Source organism: Camelina sativa, chromosome 20, assembly GCF_000633955.1.
Source record: "Camelina sativa cultivar DH55 chromosome 20, Cs, whole genome shotgun sequence".
In the NCBI taxonomy this organism is placed as follows: Eukaryota; Viridiplantae; Streptophyta; class Magnoliopsida; order Brassicales; family Brassicaceae; genus Camelina; species Camelina sativa.
This window is the reverse complement of record NC_025704.1, coordinates 25,159,525-25,175,400: the sequence shown is the minus strand read 5'-3', so window position 1 is coordinate 25,175,400 and position 15,876 is coordinate 25,159,525. Positions and strand designations below refer to the sequence as shown.

Sequence of the window (15,876 nt, the reverse complement as noted above, 5' to 3'; positions counted from 1 at the left end):
CATGCTTATAACATTTGTCTTGCTGGGAAAATATTTGGAATCTCTTGCAAAGGGGAAAACCTCGGATGCTATGAAGAAACTAGTACAACTTACGCCAGCAACAGCCATTTTACTAATCGAAGGCAAAGGTACTTACTTGTCCTACGCTATAATGATTATTGCATTGACATGCTTCCAATGAGGATCGTTTATCAAAATAATATTGAGTTCTATCAAAAAATAAAGCTCAACTATACTACTTTGCTTAAGTTGAGTTCCATTTTTTTCTTCCACTTTATAGGAGGAAAGCTTGTAGGGGAAAGAGAGATAGATGCATTATTGATTCAGCCTGGTGATACATTAAAAGTTCATCCTGGTTCAAAGATCCCAGCAGATGGTGTTGTGGTGTGGGGTTCAAGTTACGTCAACGAAAGTATGGTGACTGGTGAATCAGTTCCTGTATCAAAAGAGGTTGATTCACCAGTAATCGGGGGAACTATTAATATGCATGGTGCTCTTCACATGAAAGCTACAAAAGTGGGATCTGATGCAGTTCTGAGCCAGATTATTAGTTTGGTCGAGACAGCCCAAATGTCTAAAGCTCCTATCCAGAAATTTGCGGATTATGTAAATATTACTATAGAAAACATTCTAATAATTCTTTCATACATTGGTATTATCACTTGCTCCTTTGTGATATAGTCATTAACAGTGAAATAAATTTACCCTGGCTTGTCCACTTTTCAGGTTGCAAGTATTTTTGTCCCGGTAGTGATTACTTTGGCATTGTTCACCTTAATAGGCTGGTGAGATCTAGTACCTTAGCTTTAACTATTCTCTGACAACGAAACACATGGGATTAGTGTGTTCTAATTCTAGAATCAAATGATTTTGTAGGTCAATTGGTGGAGCTGTTGGAGCTTACCCAGACGAATGGCTGCCGAAAAACGGAACTCACTTTGTTTTCTCGCTTATGTTCTCAATATCCGTTGTGGTAATTGCTTGTCCTTGTGCACTCGGCTTGGCAACACCGACCGCAGTTATGGTGGCAACAGGAGTTGGAGCAACCAATGGTGTATTGATTAAAGGAGGTGATGCATTGGAGAAAGCTCACAAAGTGAAGTACGTAATATTTGACAAAACAGGCACCTTAACTCAAGGGAAAGCTACTGTGACAACCGCAAAAGTCTTCTCAGAGATGGACCGTGGAGAATTCCTCACACTTGTTGCTTCTGCTGAGGTAAGATACATCTTCTTTCTTAGCTTCTTGGATTGGTATGATATTTAAACTGTTACTGAAGCTTTTCATGTTGTCTCTTAATTTCCTTAGGCTAGCAGTGAACACCCATTGGCAAAAGCTATAGTTGCATATGCTCGGCATTTCCACTTCTTTGATGAACCCACTGAAGACGTCGAAACAAGTAACAAAGATTTGCAAAACTCTGGATGGTTACTTAACACCTCGGATTTCTCTGCTCTTCCCGGAAAAGGAATTCAGTGCTTAGTCAATGAGAAGATGATTCTGGTTGGGATTTTATTCCATAATATATACACAACTTTATGCTTTTGGTCCTGCTCTCGCAACTTAATGAACGTTTTTTTTTTAATTCTCTTTAATCAGGTGGGAAACCGTAAACTTATGTCAGAAAATGCCATAACCATCCCAGACCACGTCGAGAAGTTTGTTGAAGATCTTGAAGAAAACGCAAAGACAGGAGTCATTGTAGCCTATAACGGTGAATTAGTAGGTGTGCTGGGAATCGCGGATCCTCTAAAGCGAGAAGCCGCTGTGGTTGTCGAAGGTCTCCTTAGAATGGGTGTTCAACCAATAATGGTTACAGGTGATAACTGGAGAACAGCAAGAGCAGTCGCCAAAGAGGTTAGAATCCCAATTCACAATCTCTGGGATTAGGTTTGGCCATTAAGTTGTTAGGGTTCCATTCCTGTTTAGTAAATGACAGTCTTTTGGTGGCATGAGTGCAGGTTGGTATCAAAGATGTGAGAGCGGAAGTAATGCCAGCAGGAAAAGCTGAAGTTATCCGTTCACTGCAAAAGGACGGAAGCACGGTAGCAATGGTTGGAGATGGAATCAATGACTCTCCCGCACTAGCCGCTGCCGACGTGGGAATGGCAATTGGAGCAGGAACAGATGTAGCGATTGAAGCAGCAGATTACGTTCTGATGAGAAACAACTTAGAAGACGTTATAACAGCCATCGATCTCTCCCGAAAAACCCTAACACGAATCAGATTAAATTACGTTTTCGCCATGGCCTACAATGTAGTGTCAATCCCAGTAGCAGCAGGAGTGTTCTTCCCGGTTCTGCGGGTGCAAATGCCGCCTTGGGCAGCCGGAGCATGTATGGCTTTATCTTCGGTTAGTGTTGTTTGCTCTTCTTTGCTTCTTAGAAGATACAAGAAGCCAAGACTTACCACTATTTTGGAATTCACCAAGGAGTAAAAAGAAAAAAGTCCTTTCTTCCTTGCATTGGAGTGACTTTGACTAGTTTTTGTTTTGAAAATAATTTGTATTTACTTTTTTTTTTTACTGTTGTTTGTTGTTGTTGTAATCATGTAACAACAATGTATTGGTCTTGAGAGGTTGGTTGGTTTCTTATTTCTGTATGTAAGAACATTTCTCCTCTCGGCCTTTGTTGTAAAAAGAATGATTTCGATGCTTGTGCTCGATTAATGTAAAATAGTGAAAGTCTTTCTAATGTGACTAATTTTAGTTTTTTTCACTACTAAGAAAAAAGAACTAAAACAATATTTTATCAACCCAAATTTTATTGCAAAAATGGCAGGTATGATACATTTTAAATGATACAGTTCTAAGAAACGTGCTGTTTATAATTAATTAAAATGTTTTAGCATATAATTGAACTTTTAAATTATTCATTTTTTTGTCCAATAAAATATTCATTTCTATCATCTCTTCTACAGAACAAAATCACGGATGCGCTGTGGAATAAAAGATTTCGTCACATAAACCACCGCCACGTTTATATATAGATCCCACCGCTGATTTAGCTAATATGTATATGACAGCTAAAAACACATAGTTCTATGTATTCTTATTAAATAAGTGTGTATAACTATTATCGGTAACAACGTTAGTTACTTATATAGTTGTATGTAATAATAGTATACGTAAGAGTGCCTGTGCCCCTAACAACATTTTAAAGTGAAATACTCACTTCTTCTTTCGTTGACAATGAATACAATACAAGCCTATACAACCAAATAGTCGTTTTTGTATTTTTCTTACATATTACTACCTAGAACATACTTTGCAATTAAGTTTAGTTTACTTAATTGTATATATGTATTGACTAAACTTAATTGTATATATGTATTGACCCGTAAAAGAGCCAAAGACACGGTTTATCCAAGAGAGAGCATCTTAAGTTAGTTAAGTCTTCCAGGAGATCATCATTGATGTTGTCATCACGTGCTGGTTGCTTCCTCGAAAAAAATCTACATCCAAAACTTATATTTGTATAAACATCGCTAGGGCATATACACACGTATCAATGTATCATACGTATTTACAAAGTAGAGGATGATCTATGTAACTATATATTAGATTATGATATGTGTTGTACGCACTTATGATTATTTTATTCGATCGAAGAAAATATTGTTTGGATTGTTTTAACTACAAAATTTAATAAAGAGATCATAACATGTGTTCAAGATTATTGTATCGACTGAAACGCTTGATTAGTTTGAATTATTTAATCATATTCGAAATTTGCAATATTTTGACAATAGTCATACACTATGGTAAAGCGATTACAATTTACGGTTTCTGACACTATATCTCTGTATAAAGTAATACATGATAATGATATAGGATAAAACCAAGACTGAACGCGGATTGTTTCTATATACATGTGGTCAAGAAGCCTTCATATTGATGATCAGTGTAAGCTATAGAAATTAATGCAAATAATTTTAAAAACTATCGTAAAAGTCAAATCTAGCTACGATCGACCTCTATCTCTATACCTCCACATATAAATGAACCAGGCACTCAGCTTTAGCGTCTCTGCAAGCTAAGACACGACCGAAAAAACAAAACACACACACACACACACACACACAAAAATGAATAATAACTTTAGACCAAACCAATGTTTACTACACTATGATCCTTCTATCAAAACTGGTGAAGCCCAGATGTATAACATGGCGATTACAGAATCAGAGTCATCTCAAATTATTTGTAAGTTATATTCATTTTTTTCTACTAAATGTACATATTTGACCTATTAAAAGTTTAACTTATTTTAATTTCTTTCTTCTATTGAAGTATGTTCCAATGCATCAAAACATAATAGAAGCCGGTCTTATAATAAATCATCTAAGAGAAATATGCACACGACACTCCTCAACGCAAACCCTAGCAATTTCCGAGACATAGTTCAAAGATTCACCGGACGTTCTTCCGGCATTGATGTATCTGTCGGAAGAAAAGGTCCGGTGACGTTAGATTTCAGGTCGCCGGCTTCGGTTTCTACAGAAGTCATTTTTCCGAGCTCCGGTGATGTCCAAAACCAAGATTATGCCATTGATATGCAGGTGGTGGCCAGGGAGAGTCACGGGACCTGTGAATGGGAAGGTAAGCAGACGGCGGCGTCGTGTGAGATGGGTCAACTAAGTGATGACTCTGAGGGTTATGGTGGGTGTGATGATAATTATGCTCATGATGATGATGATGATCTTATGAGGGAATACTTGGAAAATAGTAGCTTTGATGGATTGATTACTATGGATTGTGATGAGTTTTACCTTGACGCCGTAATGGTGGAGGAGTTTTTGATGAAAGATCTCGACATATGATTTTATATGATTTATTTATTTTTACAGATTATAAAACATTATCATGTATGATATATGAATATGATGATAGTGAAACATTAATTAGGAAAAATTCTTATTGCTACATTTATGTTATAAACTTATAATATATTCATGTGATTTTTTTTTTTCCCAATATATGTATAAATAACTCTTGTAAAACAATTTCTTCATAACTCGATTTTCTTGAGATTGTTTCAGAACTCTTCATTTTCTCATTTAAGATGTGATTATGACAAACTACATTACAATAAATCACGATTGCAAAGAAAATACAAAAAAGATGAACATGAAATGACTCACCTGCTACGGTGGCTGACGTGTTAGCTATGCCTCGACAGCGGACACATAGACTTGCTTTGTTCCGTTCTGTAGAAGATGAAATCCAAAGATATCGACTTACAAGAGCATCTGCAGATTCTGACGTATCTCTTTGGCAATGCAAGGAGGGTGTTTATCAGGCACAGTTCTCGACGAAGGCTACTTGGCAGCTTCTCCGAGTACACCGTCCCATAATGGAGGAACACAAAGGAATTTGGTTCCCACATGCTACCCCCAAATACGCATTTATCACTTGGCTAGTGGTCAAAAACAGGATTGCAACCGGAGAAAGGATGCAGCACTGGCACCACTCGGCTAACACAGGTTGTATTTTCTGTGGTTATCCCATGGAATCCAGAGAACACCTATTCTTCCAATGTCCCTATTCATCGCAGGTCTGGGAGGCACTAATGAAGAAGTTTCTCGCTGGAAACTTCACAAACCGCTGGCAAGAAGTCATGTCACTGCTTATAGGTTCTGTTTTGGCCAAGAAACGGAGGTTAGTTGTGGGTTATGTCTTCCAGAATACGATACATTCACTTTGGCGAGAGCGGAATGAACAGCACCATGGTGAAACACCTTCCATGGTTTTGAAGCTTGTCACCTTCATTGATAAGAACATTCGAAACCGCCTGAGCTCAATCAAGGATGATGGCGGTTCTAGCATCCAGCTATGGTTTGAAGCAAGATTCAATTAAGTTTAAAGCTATCTTGTTTTTGAAATGTTTTGAAACAATTTATATCCACGCTTTGTAAAAACGTTTATTTTTCTTTTAAATATAATTTAACATTAGATTTAAAAAAAAAGAAATGACTCACCTTCGTATGTACTAAATCGACAACGGAGCGTCTTACGACTTAGTCAAGCAAATTATATATGAGTATGAATGTATGGTGTGATATATTAGTTATATTAATTGATTTTTTAATATTTTTTATCGATTGCATCTCGAGCTTTTGGTCTGAAACAGTTTAGTTGTGAGTGTTTTATCATTTCAGAAACTGTAATTGTGATTGAAGAAATAATGTTGATGAATCTGTAACTTTGCATGCAGTTATCTATTGACAATACCACCAAGCGTTGGATATGAACAAAACCCCCTGAGTTTGTACTACTGCTACGACTTGAATGGATCAAGTAAACGCTTAAGCAAATGCATTGCTCAGGTACATTTATAATATATATGTTTTGTCTCCTCTGTTCTGATAATTAGAGGGCTTTGTAGGTTACAAATAAGCCATGGGGGGAACGAGTGACATTTGTATACGAACCTGAATGGTACAAATAACCCTCTTGGTTGCTAAATCATTACAAGTCAATCCTTTCATGGTATGTTGTTCTCTTATAATGTTTTCATCTTTGATTGATCTTTTATCAGTTTGAGACTTTGAGTGATTGATCAATGGTTCTTAAGTAAAGTTACATAACCTTTCAGGATATGCTTGGGAACTGGAAAATCAGAACTAATTAACCTAAAGATTAAACTTAAATGAGGGAGAAATGTTAATCAACAGTTATTTCACTAACCATCACAGCTTTTGGTAAATGGTTACATTGTTTAATTGTACGGTTGCAAACGTACTATGAAACGATCGAACATTATAAATACTCTGTTTCTCCACATCAAAAACATAGTAAGAAAACATGAGAAAGCGAGAGAGAAAAATAAGATTCACAAAAATCAAAGATTGAGAAAAACTTTGGTGATAAACAAAAAAACAAAACACAAAATCTTTATTTGTTTCTCTTGTATCTTAGCCTAGTATAAGAGAGAAAACTGTGATTGTCATATCTTAGAAGGGATTTCATGCAACTCTAGGCTTAAGAGAATGATCAAAATACTATTTAAAAAAAATGTACTTCTGGACGTTTCAATCATTATCCAAGTTTACCGTACATTACGATCTGAAGTTACACAGCGCTTACAACATAGAAGCCTTCGAACATCAAAATTTTTCTCTCTTATGAAAAAACCTTTTCAATAGATGATTTAAAAAGTGTAAAATCACTTAAAAAGCAATAGATCCCGGGCTAATTTATTACCTGAATGACAAGAGCCAATGCCCTTTTTATCTTATATTGTGTTTGAGACCTCTATCATGCAATATGATTAGAGAGAAAGGAGAACCAATTTATTGTAAGTTCTTATTGATTCGCATAAATGAAATAACATAGATAAGTTTAACAAATCGCTTAGTGTGCTGATAATAGTAAATTACTAGCTCATGACTATATTGAAATAATCTTAATATAACACTGTTTTATTCGATCAGATATATAAAAATAGTTGATCATATATCATTACATAAAATCATTCGCTATATGAAATAACAAATTTTTATATGACATATTTTCTATGAAAATGGATACTATCTTTCGAAACAACCATTGACCTCGTTAGCATTAATAGACTTTCCATACACATTCTTGCATTCAACAATTGGCTTATTTCCTTCGATCGTAGAAATATTAATTTTGTCAAGAACAATGTCTTTGCAATATGTGACTTTACTGCAATCAATCTTTATAATCTCATCGAGTTGTGAAGTTCCATGAATATCTGTGAATTTCACGTTACTAATTGCCACAGCTGATTCCTACACAAAAAAATATTACAAATATGTTCGCAGCCTAGTTAAAATTATAATATTTTTTATTTATTAGAAAAAATAATCTTAAGATCAATTACCTCCACATCTAGGCGACCCTTATCGACATAGTTTTGGTCGATTATTATCGGATTTTTGGTTTCTCTCAATGTGAGGCCTTTAAAAAATATATTTTTTGCATATCCTTTTCCATTCTTTAAAGAAAAGAAGATATATATATATATATATATATATATATCATTTAAACCACTGTGTCAATATGTTCATAATTTATTTAGTTTTAATATGGAAAAATGTAACAAAACAATTATTACCGGCCATGTCTTAATTCTAACTCCATTTTTCGTCCTAAAGAAGGTACTATTAGTCACTTGGATATTCTCAACCATAGATTCTTCTCCATCTTTCCCTAGACTTCCCACACTGTAATTTAATCGTATATATATATATATATACATATTTAGATTGATAATAAAATTCATTTGTAGAATAAAAAAATGAGTATTATGTATATAATGGTATTGGTCAATCAAACATATATATACCTTATTCCATGGCCCGGTCCACAATTCATCCTTGTAATGTTGATATTCACACTTCCGTTGTTTATAGCTACACAATCATCTCCTGTAATATATTTTTAAGAAGATTTAAATTCAAAGAACCATTTCAAATCAATTTTCAATTAATGAATGTGCAAGAGAGATATATTAGTTATGTACCAGTTCCAATTACTGTGTCGTAAATATCGACATCTCTTGATCCAGAGATATCAATTCCATCAGTGTTAGGACTGTCTTTCGGTGCTACGAGTTTAATTTTTGTTATTTTAACTCTTTTACATTTGTTAATTGCTATATGGTTTCTTGGACTGTTGAATGAAGTTATTCCAATTATATTGAGATTATTGCAATTTTTAAAATGCAATTGCTGTAAGAAAACGGGAAAGTAAATTCATCATGAACATCGTTATATATGTAGAAAAAGCTATCTTCATTATACAATTAAGAATAAATTTAGTGAGAAAGATATAAACTCACAGTAGGCCGTTTAGAAGCTGACATTCTTGGCTGGATATATTGAATATGGAAAAATAAAATATTAGATTTACATATTAAATAGATATAGATAATTTATATAAACATATATACAAAATAAAAACTATATCTCTTTTATATATATCAAAATTTTCACCTTCCAAAATGACGAACCACGTCCATCAATTGATCCTGAACCACTGACTGTTAAACCAATTATTTTTTTAAAACTAACCCATATTAACGACTTATAGTCCGACCATTCTGTCTTATCTCTCGGCGCAACAATCTTTCCATCAAACTGCATAAATGAATACACATAATTTTTTTAAGAAAATATTTAAATTCACATAAAGTTGTGAGTGATTTGTTTTAACAAAATTTTGATAGTTACCTTAACTTGTACTGAAGGAGATTTACAAGGCCCTTGAAACACAAGAGGTTGTAGTAAAAATGTTTTATTTGAAGGAATAAGGAGTGTTTTTGGATTCCCACCACTACCACACATAGCTTTCCATGCTTCGAGAAAAGCCTATATGTTTTATCGAAAGATCAAGTGTATAAGACTTCTTTACTCAATAACTAAAATATTGTTGACAACGATTATGATCTCTTATCTTATAGGAAAATGAATAATAAATTATCAATAGCTATGTATATATACTTGGATACCATATGATAATAATTTGGTTAAAAAATGATTTGAAAACTTACATAATTCAGTCATTTTCATAGAGTAAATTCCAAGATAGTACCTTTGATTCATCGGTAAGACCATCTCCCTTGGCACCAAATTTAAGCACATCATAGATTTGGCCATTTACAAGAACTGAATTCAATAAAGTCAACAACAAGACAACGCGTATTATAATTTCCTACAACATCCAAATATCAATGTTAGAAAGAAAGAAAGCATAATAATTATTATTCAAACATTATTATAACCATTGTGTAATGATGATCAGATGATTAGATGTAATGTAGTGTATGTTTAAGTTATGTTCATCACTTATATATACACATAAAAAATCATGGGTGTAGACAGGTTCATGGATGTAGTTTCAAACTTTAGATATTTTTAGCCTAGAATCATTACTTATTATTATTTTTTTTTTTCAACCAAACATTAATCAAATTAAAAAATAACGTCCCGATTGGTAGCCCAAACTGGAGGAAAAGAGTTTACAAAAGAAATCATTACTTATTTTGTGGATAATATTTTTGCATATCAGTGACATCATCCCTCTTTTTCTATAAGATCTAGAATATATTAAAATAAATAAATAGTATTAAATAAAATATATAAGTTAAAAGGGAAATGAAAATTATTAATAAGGGAAATGATCAAAATTATTTTGGAAAAATCGAAAATACAATTAAATTTGGATGCATATTGTGATACCATTGTAGTATTTTATCTTATATTAAAAAAGACAAGCACTAATCCTGTGTATATCCATTTACATTAAAAACTAAGTTAATGTTTGTCTAACTAATCCTGTGTATATCCATTTAATTAGAGTTTTTAATTCCCTAATTGTATAACATTAAATTTAAATTTCACACAAATCACTTAAAATATAAGATTCAATACAGCCCTTAAAATGTTTGTCTAATTATTTTGTAGTGTTTGAAATAAAATCCGTAATGAATTTACTATTAATGTCTTGATAATTATAAAATTAAAAATTTTGAGTAGTATCTTATCATATTAACTGCATTATTATATCTTAACTTAGTTTGATGTAAGATAAAATTTTTAAAAATATATCCAATATGATGTTATCTTATTTTTCTTTCACTTTTTATTTCCTCAATATAAATTGGACTAAAACAAATCCACACTTAAACTAAAACTTGAAAAATAAAATAAAAATATTAAAAATTTAGATCAGCATATAGCGATAGCATAAGAGCATCTCCAACCCATATCTATATTTGCCTATATATATAGACAAAAATATAGCAATCTCTATTTTAGAAGTAAATTTGCTCCAACCCACATTTATTCTCACCTCTAAAATAGAGATTGCTATATTTTTATCTATTTATAGAGGAAATAAATCGAGTTTCTCTATATATAGAGTAAAAAATAGCGATCTCTATTTTAGAGGTGAAAATTGAGGTAGGAGTAAAACAAATTTTTTTTTTTTTTGGGTCAAAAAACTCACTTCTATTATAGAGTTTATCTTTTTTAGAGATAAAAATAGGGAAATCTATTAGAGATGGTCTTACATGATAGATTTCGAGTCGAAAAGAATTGTATTTGTAGAGTTTTGACTTGAAAGCAAATAAAGAACAAGTAAAAGCAACAACTGAATTGTGTTGAAAAAATGTCCCTAGTTAGGTGGTTCGTCGTGTTTACATTTTTTTTTTGCTAACTTGTAAATATCATTATAAATAAAGTTGAAGGTATTACAAAAGTTTTTTACTTAAGAGTTGTAACACCCGCAAACCATTTTTTTGGTAGTCTGGTGAGGGTGTCGATCGACACCACAGGAGGTCTCGATCGACACTGGTTGTGGACGGTTCGATTGGTTCAATTTTTAATCGTCCGGTTTGTGTGGCTGGTTTAGGGAAACCCTAAACTCGAGTTTTAAAAGGAGAACTCGACCTTTCTCTTCCCTTTTGGCCGTTTTTGACAAAGAAATAGAGAGAAGAAGGAGATTTCGGTTTTGAGAGAGATTTGTGAGTTTTCTTAGCTGTTCTTGTGAGATTTGGAGCTAGGAAGGATCTAGAGGCCTGCTAGGAGGGTTGGATTTGTTGCTATTGGTCTGAATCTTCCTGCAAAGAGGTGAGTGCATGACCATGGCTTATCTAAGCCTTTGATTCCTTGTTCTTACTTGTTTTGTTGCTTGTTTGTGTGTTTTTCTTGCTGGGATTGGTTGCTACAGGTTCTTATGGACGTATTTGGCTTGGGTTATGAGTATTGGGCGATTTGGAGGAGATTGGGAGCGAGATTCAACTCTCGGCTTCGAGCGGATCGCGATGGCGTAGGGAGTGTCGATCGACACCACTTGGTGTCGGTCAACACCAGCAAATTGGGCATGGATCAACACTGTAAGGTAGTGTCGGTCGACACCAAGGCCAGTGTTGGTCGACACTTGGCTGGTGTCGGTCGACACCAAGGCCAGTGTCGGTCGACACTTGGCTGGTGTCGATCGACACCTCCCTTCTAGCGAGATGATGTCTGATTTCCTGGTTTGTATGTTTTGTTTGTTGTTTGTTTGGAACATTGGAATCACTGTTGCTTGTGTGTATAGCCCAGTAGATATGAGGATTGCCTCACTGAGTGTTTATCAAATACTCATGCATCTCAATATGTGTTTGTGGTGCAGGTAAAGGCAAAGTGTGATCGTGGAATCAAGGTAATGAAGAGGAGGATGTTCTAGAGACTCGGTTTGATGTTGTCTGGCATTGCTAGGTTGCTAGAGTTGGGTAGAACATTGCTAGGTTGCTAGTTCTATGTTTCCTGTTATTTGATTATTGGATATTGTTGATGTTATATTTATTGGATATTGAGATTGGTTATTCCGCTGTTGTTTGTGATTGTGGTTAGGTGGCTAGTAGGTATGGGACCACTAGTTGTAGTTTATTTACTATATTATATTTATTATTTATTATTTAAAAAAAAAGGGTCGGTCCTTTCAAGAGTAGAGTAATATTGGCAAAAAAAAATAAAAATAAGATTGCAATGCTTTAGAGGGAATGATGAAATAGATTCAATTCAACGAATCCAAAGAAGCATAAGCTTCCTCCATCTCTTCCTATGTTGTCTCCTAGGTATGATGTTAATGATCTCCCTATCAATATTTTTGAAGATTATTGAAGGAGGGAGCCTTTGGTTGTTGTGAAGAACGTTGTTCCTTTTGCCATCAGATGTGATAGATACAAGATTGAACCACTGCTTTTCTTAGCATTGATGGAGCTTGAGGAGAGCATTGTCTAGTCCATGAAAGAAGTTCAGACCAGTTGCAGATTTGACTACTGGTTGGAGATAATCTGTAGAAGATCTCATGCCAGACTGCAGAGGCAAAATCACAAGAAATCAATAAATGGTCTCTTGTTTCTGGGTGGCTGGAGCATAGACAACAATCAGTTGAAGAGGCTACACCCCATGCTGCAAGACGCTACGTGGTAGGAATTCTGTTGAGATTGGCCACCCACATGTTGAAAGCAAGTTTGGGCACTGCACCTTTAAACCAAACTGAGCTTACCCAGTCTTTTTCATCCTCTCTAGGCCTTAAAGCTTCCCAAGTTCTTTGCAAAGAGAATCCCTTGCACTCAAACCCATCAAGAACCCAACTGTATCTATCATAATCACTTACCTGGGTTGGGAGAGAAATGGTGGTGAGGTGAGCGTGAAGTGATCTAGGTCCATCCGCTCACCATTACCCACACTTGCAAGCAAGAAACTCTCAGCATATTGTCTCAACCTCAGAATAAATTTCCAAGTCCAAGAATCTCTCTGGTTTTCTTCAATTTCCCATAGAGATTTATTTTTGATGTAGTGAGGCTTATGCCATCTAGCCCAGAACGATTAATTGTCGGCAAACAGGAGTGAGACGAATCACAAACACAACGTTCGATTCCAAGCTGATAAGCGCCTTAACCCTATGCCACCTTCGATTTAGGTAAACAAACTCCAGAACAAGCTATCTTAGCTCCAGTGCTACCCTCTATGCTTCCTGACCAAAGGAATCTAGAAAATAGTGATTCTATTTTCCTAACACAGCCTTTAGGCAACATAAAAGTCGATATCAAGAAATTGACTATGCCATTAATCACTGAGGCAATAAGCTGCACACGACCAGCAAAAGACAAGCATTTGATAGACCAAGATTTGAACTTCTTTCTGAGCTTATCCAGGAGTGGCTCATATTCCGCTATCTTTAGCTTTCGACTCATTAAGGGCAGCTCCAAGTACCTGATCGGGAGATTTCTATAATACTTCCAAAAAGTGGCTTATTTGCCTTGAACCATTTTTTAAAACCGCGTCCGTGTAAGGAAATATTGAACCCACACACATTTCATCAAAAAGTTTACTACACATAATTATGCTACAGATTTGAGGCACCTACCTTTGAGGTCTCTCCGCTGTTTTTTGGACAGCACCTTAGTGTAATGCTCCTCATCGGGATCAGAAGACATCGTGTATGAAGAGTCTTCATCCACTGCACTATCTGATGGATGACTGAACTACCTCTCTAGCTCTTTTACTATCAGCATGATCCATTTCTTTAGGTGTTTGCCTACTACCACTAGTGTCGACACTCTCCTAGTGTCGGTCGACACTCTCCTATTGTCGGTCGACACTGACTCCCACGGCATCACTTCCATCGATTTTCCCTCATCCAAACCAAAATCTAGCTGTCCTCCTAAGACTCAAACACACAACAACATGCTGGTGTCGACTGACACCACCTCGGTGTCGCTTGATACCCCAACCTTACCACAAAACCATCTATGCCAGACCACAATACAAACACTTGATTAAAACACAAAACAACCATTCAGTTCATAAACCCACCGTTAGATACAAATATTAGAGCACCACGAAGCTCTCCACCAAATTTCAGCCAAATCTGACTCCGTTTCATCCTCCAAACATTGCTCCAAAGTAGCCATCTCGAACCAGTCCGCGCAATCCATATGCAGGTGTTGGTGTCGAACGACACCAACCCAGAAATCACAATCCTAGCCTCCCTTCAAGCTCCTTCTCGCTGCAAAACACTAATCTTTCACAGGTATCTATTTCCTAATCGATTAAACATCAAACAACACGACTTACCTGAATAACAACCATAAGAAAGCCTCCTTGACTCTCCTAATCCACCACCAAGTAATCACATCCTTCCCCACACACATATAGATGATGTATCTCCCTTCTCCTTCTCCTAACCCTCCTCAAGACTCTCTTTGCTTTAAGGATCAAATTCATAATCTCCCTTTCTCTTTCTCTTTCTCTCTTAGAAGTGACAAACACCCCCTCCCTAAGAAAATAGGTTGCATATGCCTTTTAACACGAGATTTAGGGTTTCCAAACCCAAACCAAGCTAAACCGAGCGATTTTAAAACAAACTGAATAACGATCAATTAGTGGTGTCGACCGACACCCCTCTTTGTGTCAATCGACACCCACCCTAAATTTGGGATCGGGATGTTACAATCCAAAATCCGTCAAACTCGCTTATATTTAAGTTCGGTCTGACGTGAACCAAAAAAATATTGACCATATATTTTTAAGTTGATCGACACCCACCCTAAATTTGGGTTTGGGATGTTACAATTCTCCCCCTCTAACAAAAGATTCGTCCTCGAATCTGATAACACACCCCCAACTACAAAACACTTCCACTGTTGCAACGGTTCACAATACAACCTGACCCAATGGTCCATAACACCCTGACCCCCACCGGTCAATCTATCCTGACCCCACCGGTCAACACCATCCTGATCCCATTGGTCCACACAATCCTGACCCCACCGGTCAACAAAGTCCTGACCCCACTGGCCAACAATAAACCCGGGATTGAACCACCATCAACCCTGACATCTACATTCCATCATTATGCTTACTCACATGTCCTAGACATTATTTGCTCCCAACTCATCCACTCTGAGGTCAAAACCTTTGAGCCATACCGATCTCACTCTCAGACAAACGTCCTCAAGCCATACTGGCTCACTCTTGGGCCGTCACCCTCAAGATCTCGGTATTGGGAGAACCACCATCCCCTCAGGCGAACCACCATCTCTCATGAGAACCATCATCTCCTCTGCCACTCTCAGGGCCCACCAAACCTCAAGCTATAGGTATACAGGGGAACCACTATCCCCTCAGGAGAACCACCATCTTTTATGAGTTGTTTAGAACCCAACGTCCCTAGAGCAAACAAGTCTTGACGTCTCTAAGCACTTCCCGACAAGAAATACCTCAAGTGGTTTGCATAAAATACCGCAATGTCTTACCAACCACCATATTCCCTCTCGGAAACTCCCCTGCACCTTGGCCACTCCTAGGCCACACTCCAAACATTCCAACCACTTTGGATGTTCACACGCAC

The 15,876-nt window shown here is 36.0% G+C and overlaps 4 protein-coding genes across 5 annotated transcripts in view; 3 read left to right on the top strand and 1 right to left on the bottom strand.

Moving 5' to 3' along the window:
* The window catches only part of LOC104771661 (copper-transporting ATPase RAN1), a 5,401-nt gene extending 2,706 nt beyond the window's left edge, over positions 1-2,695 (top strand). Inside the window, exons 4-10 of one of the 2 annotated variants that reach the window (XM_010496231.1) lie at positions 13-128; positions 281-606; positions 727-785; positions 877-1,219; positions 1,310-1,504; positions 1,601-1,858; positions 1,963-2,695. In XM_010496231.1, the coding sequence (XP_010494533.1) occupies positions 13-128; positions 281-606; positions 727-785; positions 877-1,219; positions 1,310-1,504; positions 1,601-1,858; positions 1,963-2,439 (1,774 nt within the window). In that variant the 3' untranslated portion in view covers positions 2,440-2,695. The remainder of the gene's footprint in view (positions 1-12; positions 129-280; positions 607-726; positions 786-876; positions 1,220-1,309; positions 1,505-1,600; positions 1,859-1,962) is intronic. The other variant, XM_010496232.1, reaches the window with a different exon arrangement.
* LOC104771660 lies at positions 4,055-4,903 on the top strand. The gene is made up of 2 exons (XM_010496230.2): positions 4,055-4,206; positions 4,294-4,903. The coding sequence occupies exons 1-2, from the start codon at positions 4,089-4,091 to the stop codon at positions 4,821-4,823; spliced, it is 648 nt and encodes a 215-aa protein (XP_010494532.1). The 5' UTR covers positions 4,055-4,088; the 3' UTR covers positions 4,824-4,903.
* Positions 5,171-5,860, top strand: LOC109131247. Its single transcript, XM_019241948.1, has one exon. It carries the CDS (start codon positions 5,171-5,173, stop codon positions 5,858-5,860), a length of 690 nt encoding a protein of 229 aa, XP_019097493.1.
* Positions 7,521-13,717, bottom strand: LOC104771659 (probable polygalacturonase At3g15720). Its single transcript, XM_019241947.1, has 10 exons — positions 13,454-13,717; positions 9,565-9,684; positions 9,204-9,341; positions 8,967-9,110; positions 8,813-8,842; positions 8,495-8,702; positions 8,318-8,399; positions 8,087-8,195; positions 7,853-7,966; positions 7,521-7,760 (listed from the first exon to the last, which is right to left on the bottom strand). Exons 1-10 carry the CDS (start codon positions 13,715-13,717, stop codon positions 7,533-7,535), a joined length of 1,437 nt encoding a protein of 478 aa, XP_019097492.1. The 3' UTR covers positions 7,521-7,532.

Coding starts and splice junctions, on each gene's coding strand:
- LOC104771660 (XM_010496230.2), top strand. CDS start 4,089: ATGAATAATAACTTTAGACCAAACCAATGTTTACTACACTATGATCCT. Junction 4,207..4,293: donor AGAGTCATCTCAAATTATTT/GTAAGTTATATT, acceptor CTTCTATTGAAG/TATGTTCCAATGCATCAAAA.
- LOC109131247 (XM_019241948.1), top strand. CDS start 5,171: ATGCCTCGACAGCGGACACATAGACTTGCTTTGTTCCGTTCTGTAGAA.
- LOC104771659 (XM_019241947.1), bottom strand. CDS start 13,717: ATGAGTCGAAAGCTAAAGATAGCGGAATATGAGCCACTCCTGGATAAG. Junction 8,400..8,494: donor CGACACAGTAATTGGAACTG/GTACATAACTAA, acceptor AATATATTACAG/GAGATGATTGTGTAGCTATA. Junction 7,761..7,852: donor AGGGTCGCCTAGATGTGGAG/GTAATTGATCTT, acceptor TTTTTTGTGTAG/GAATCAGCTGTGGCAATTAG.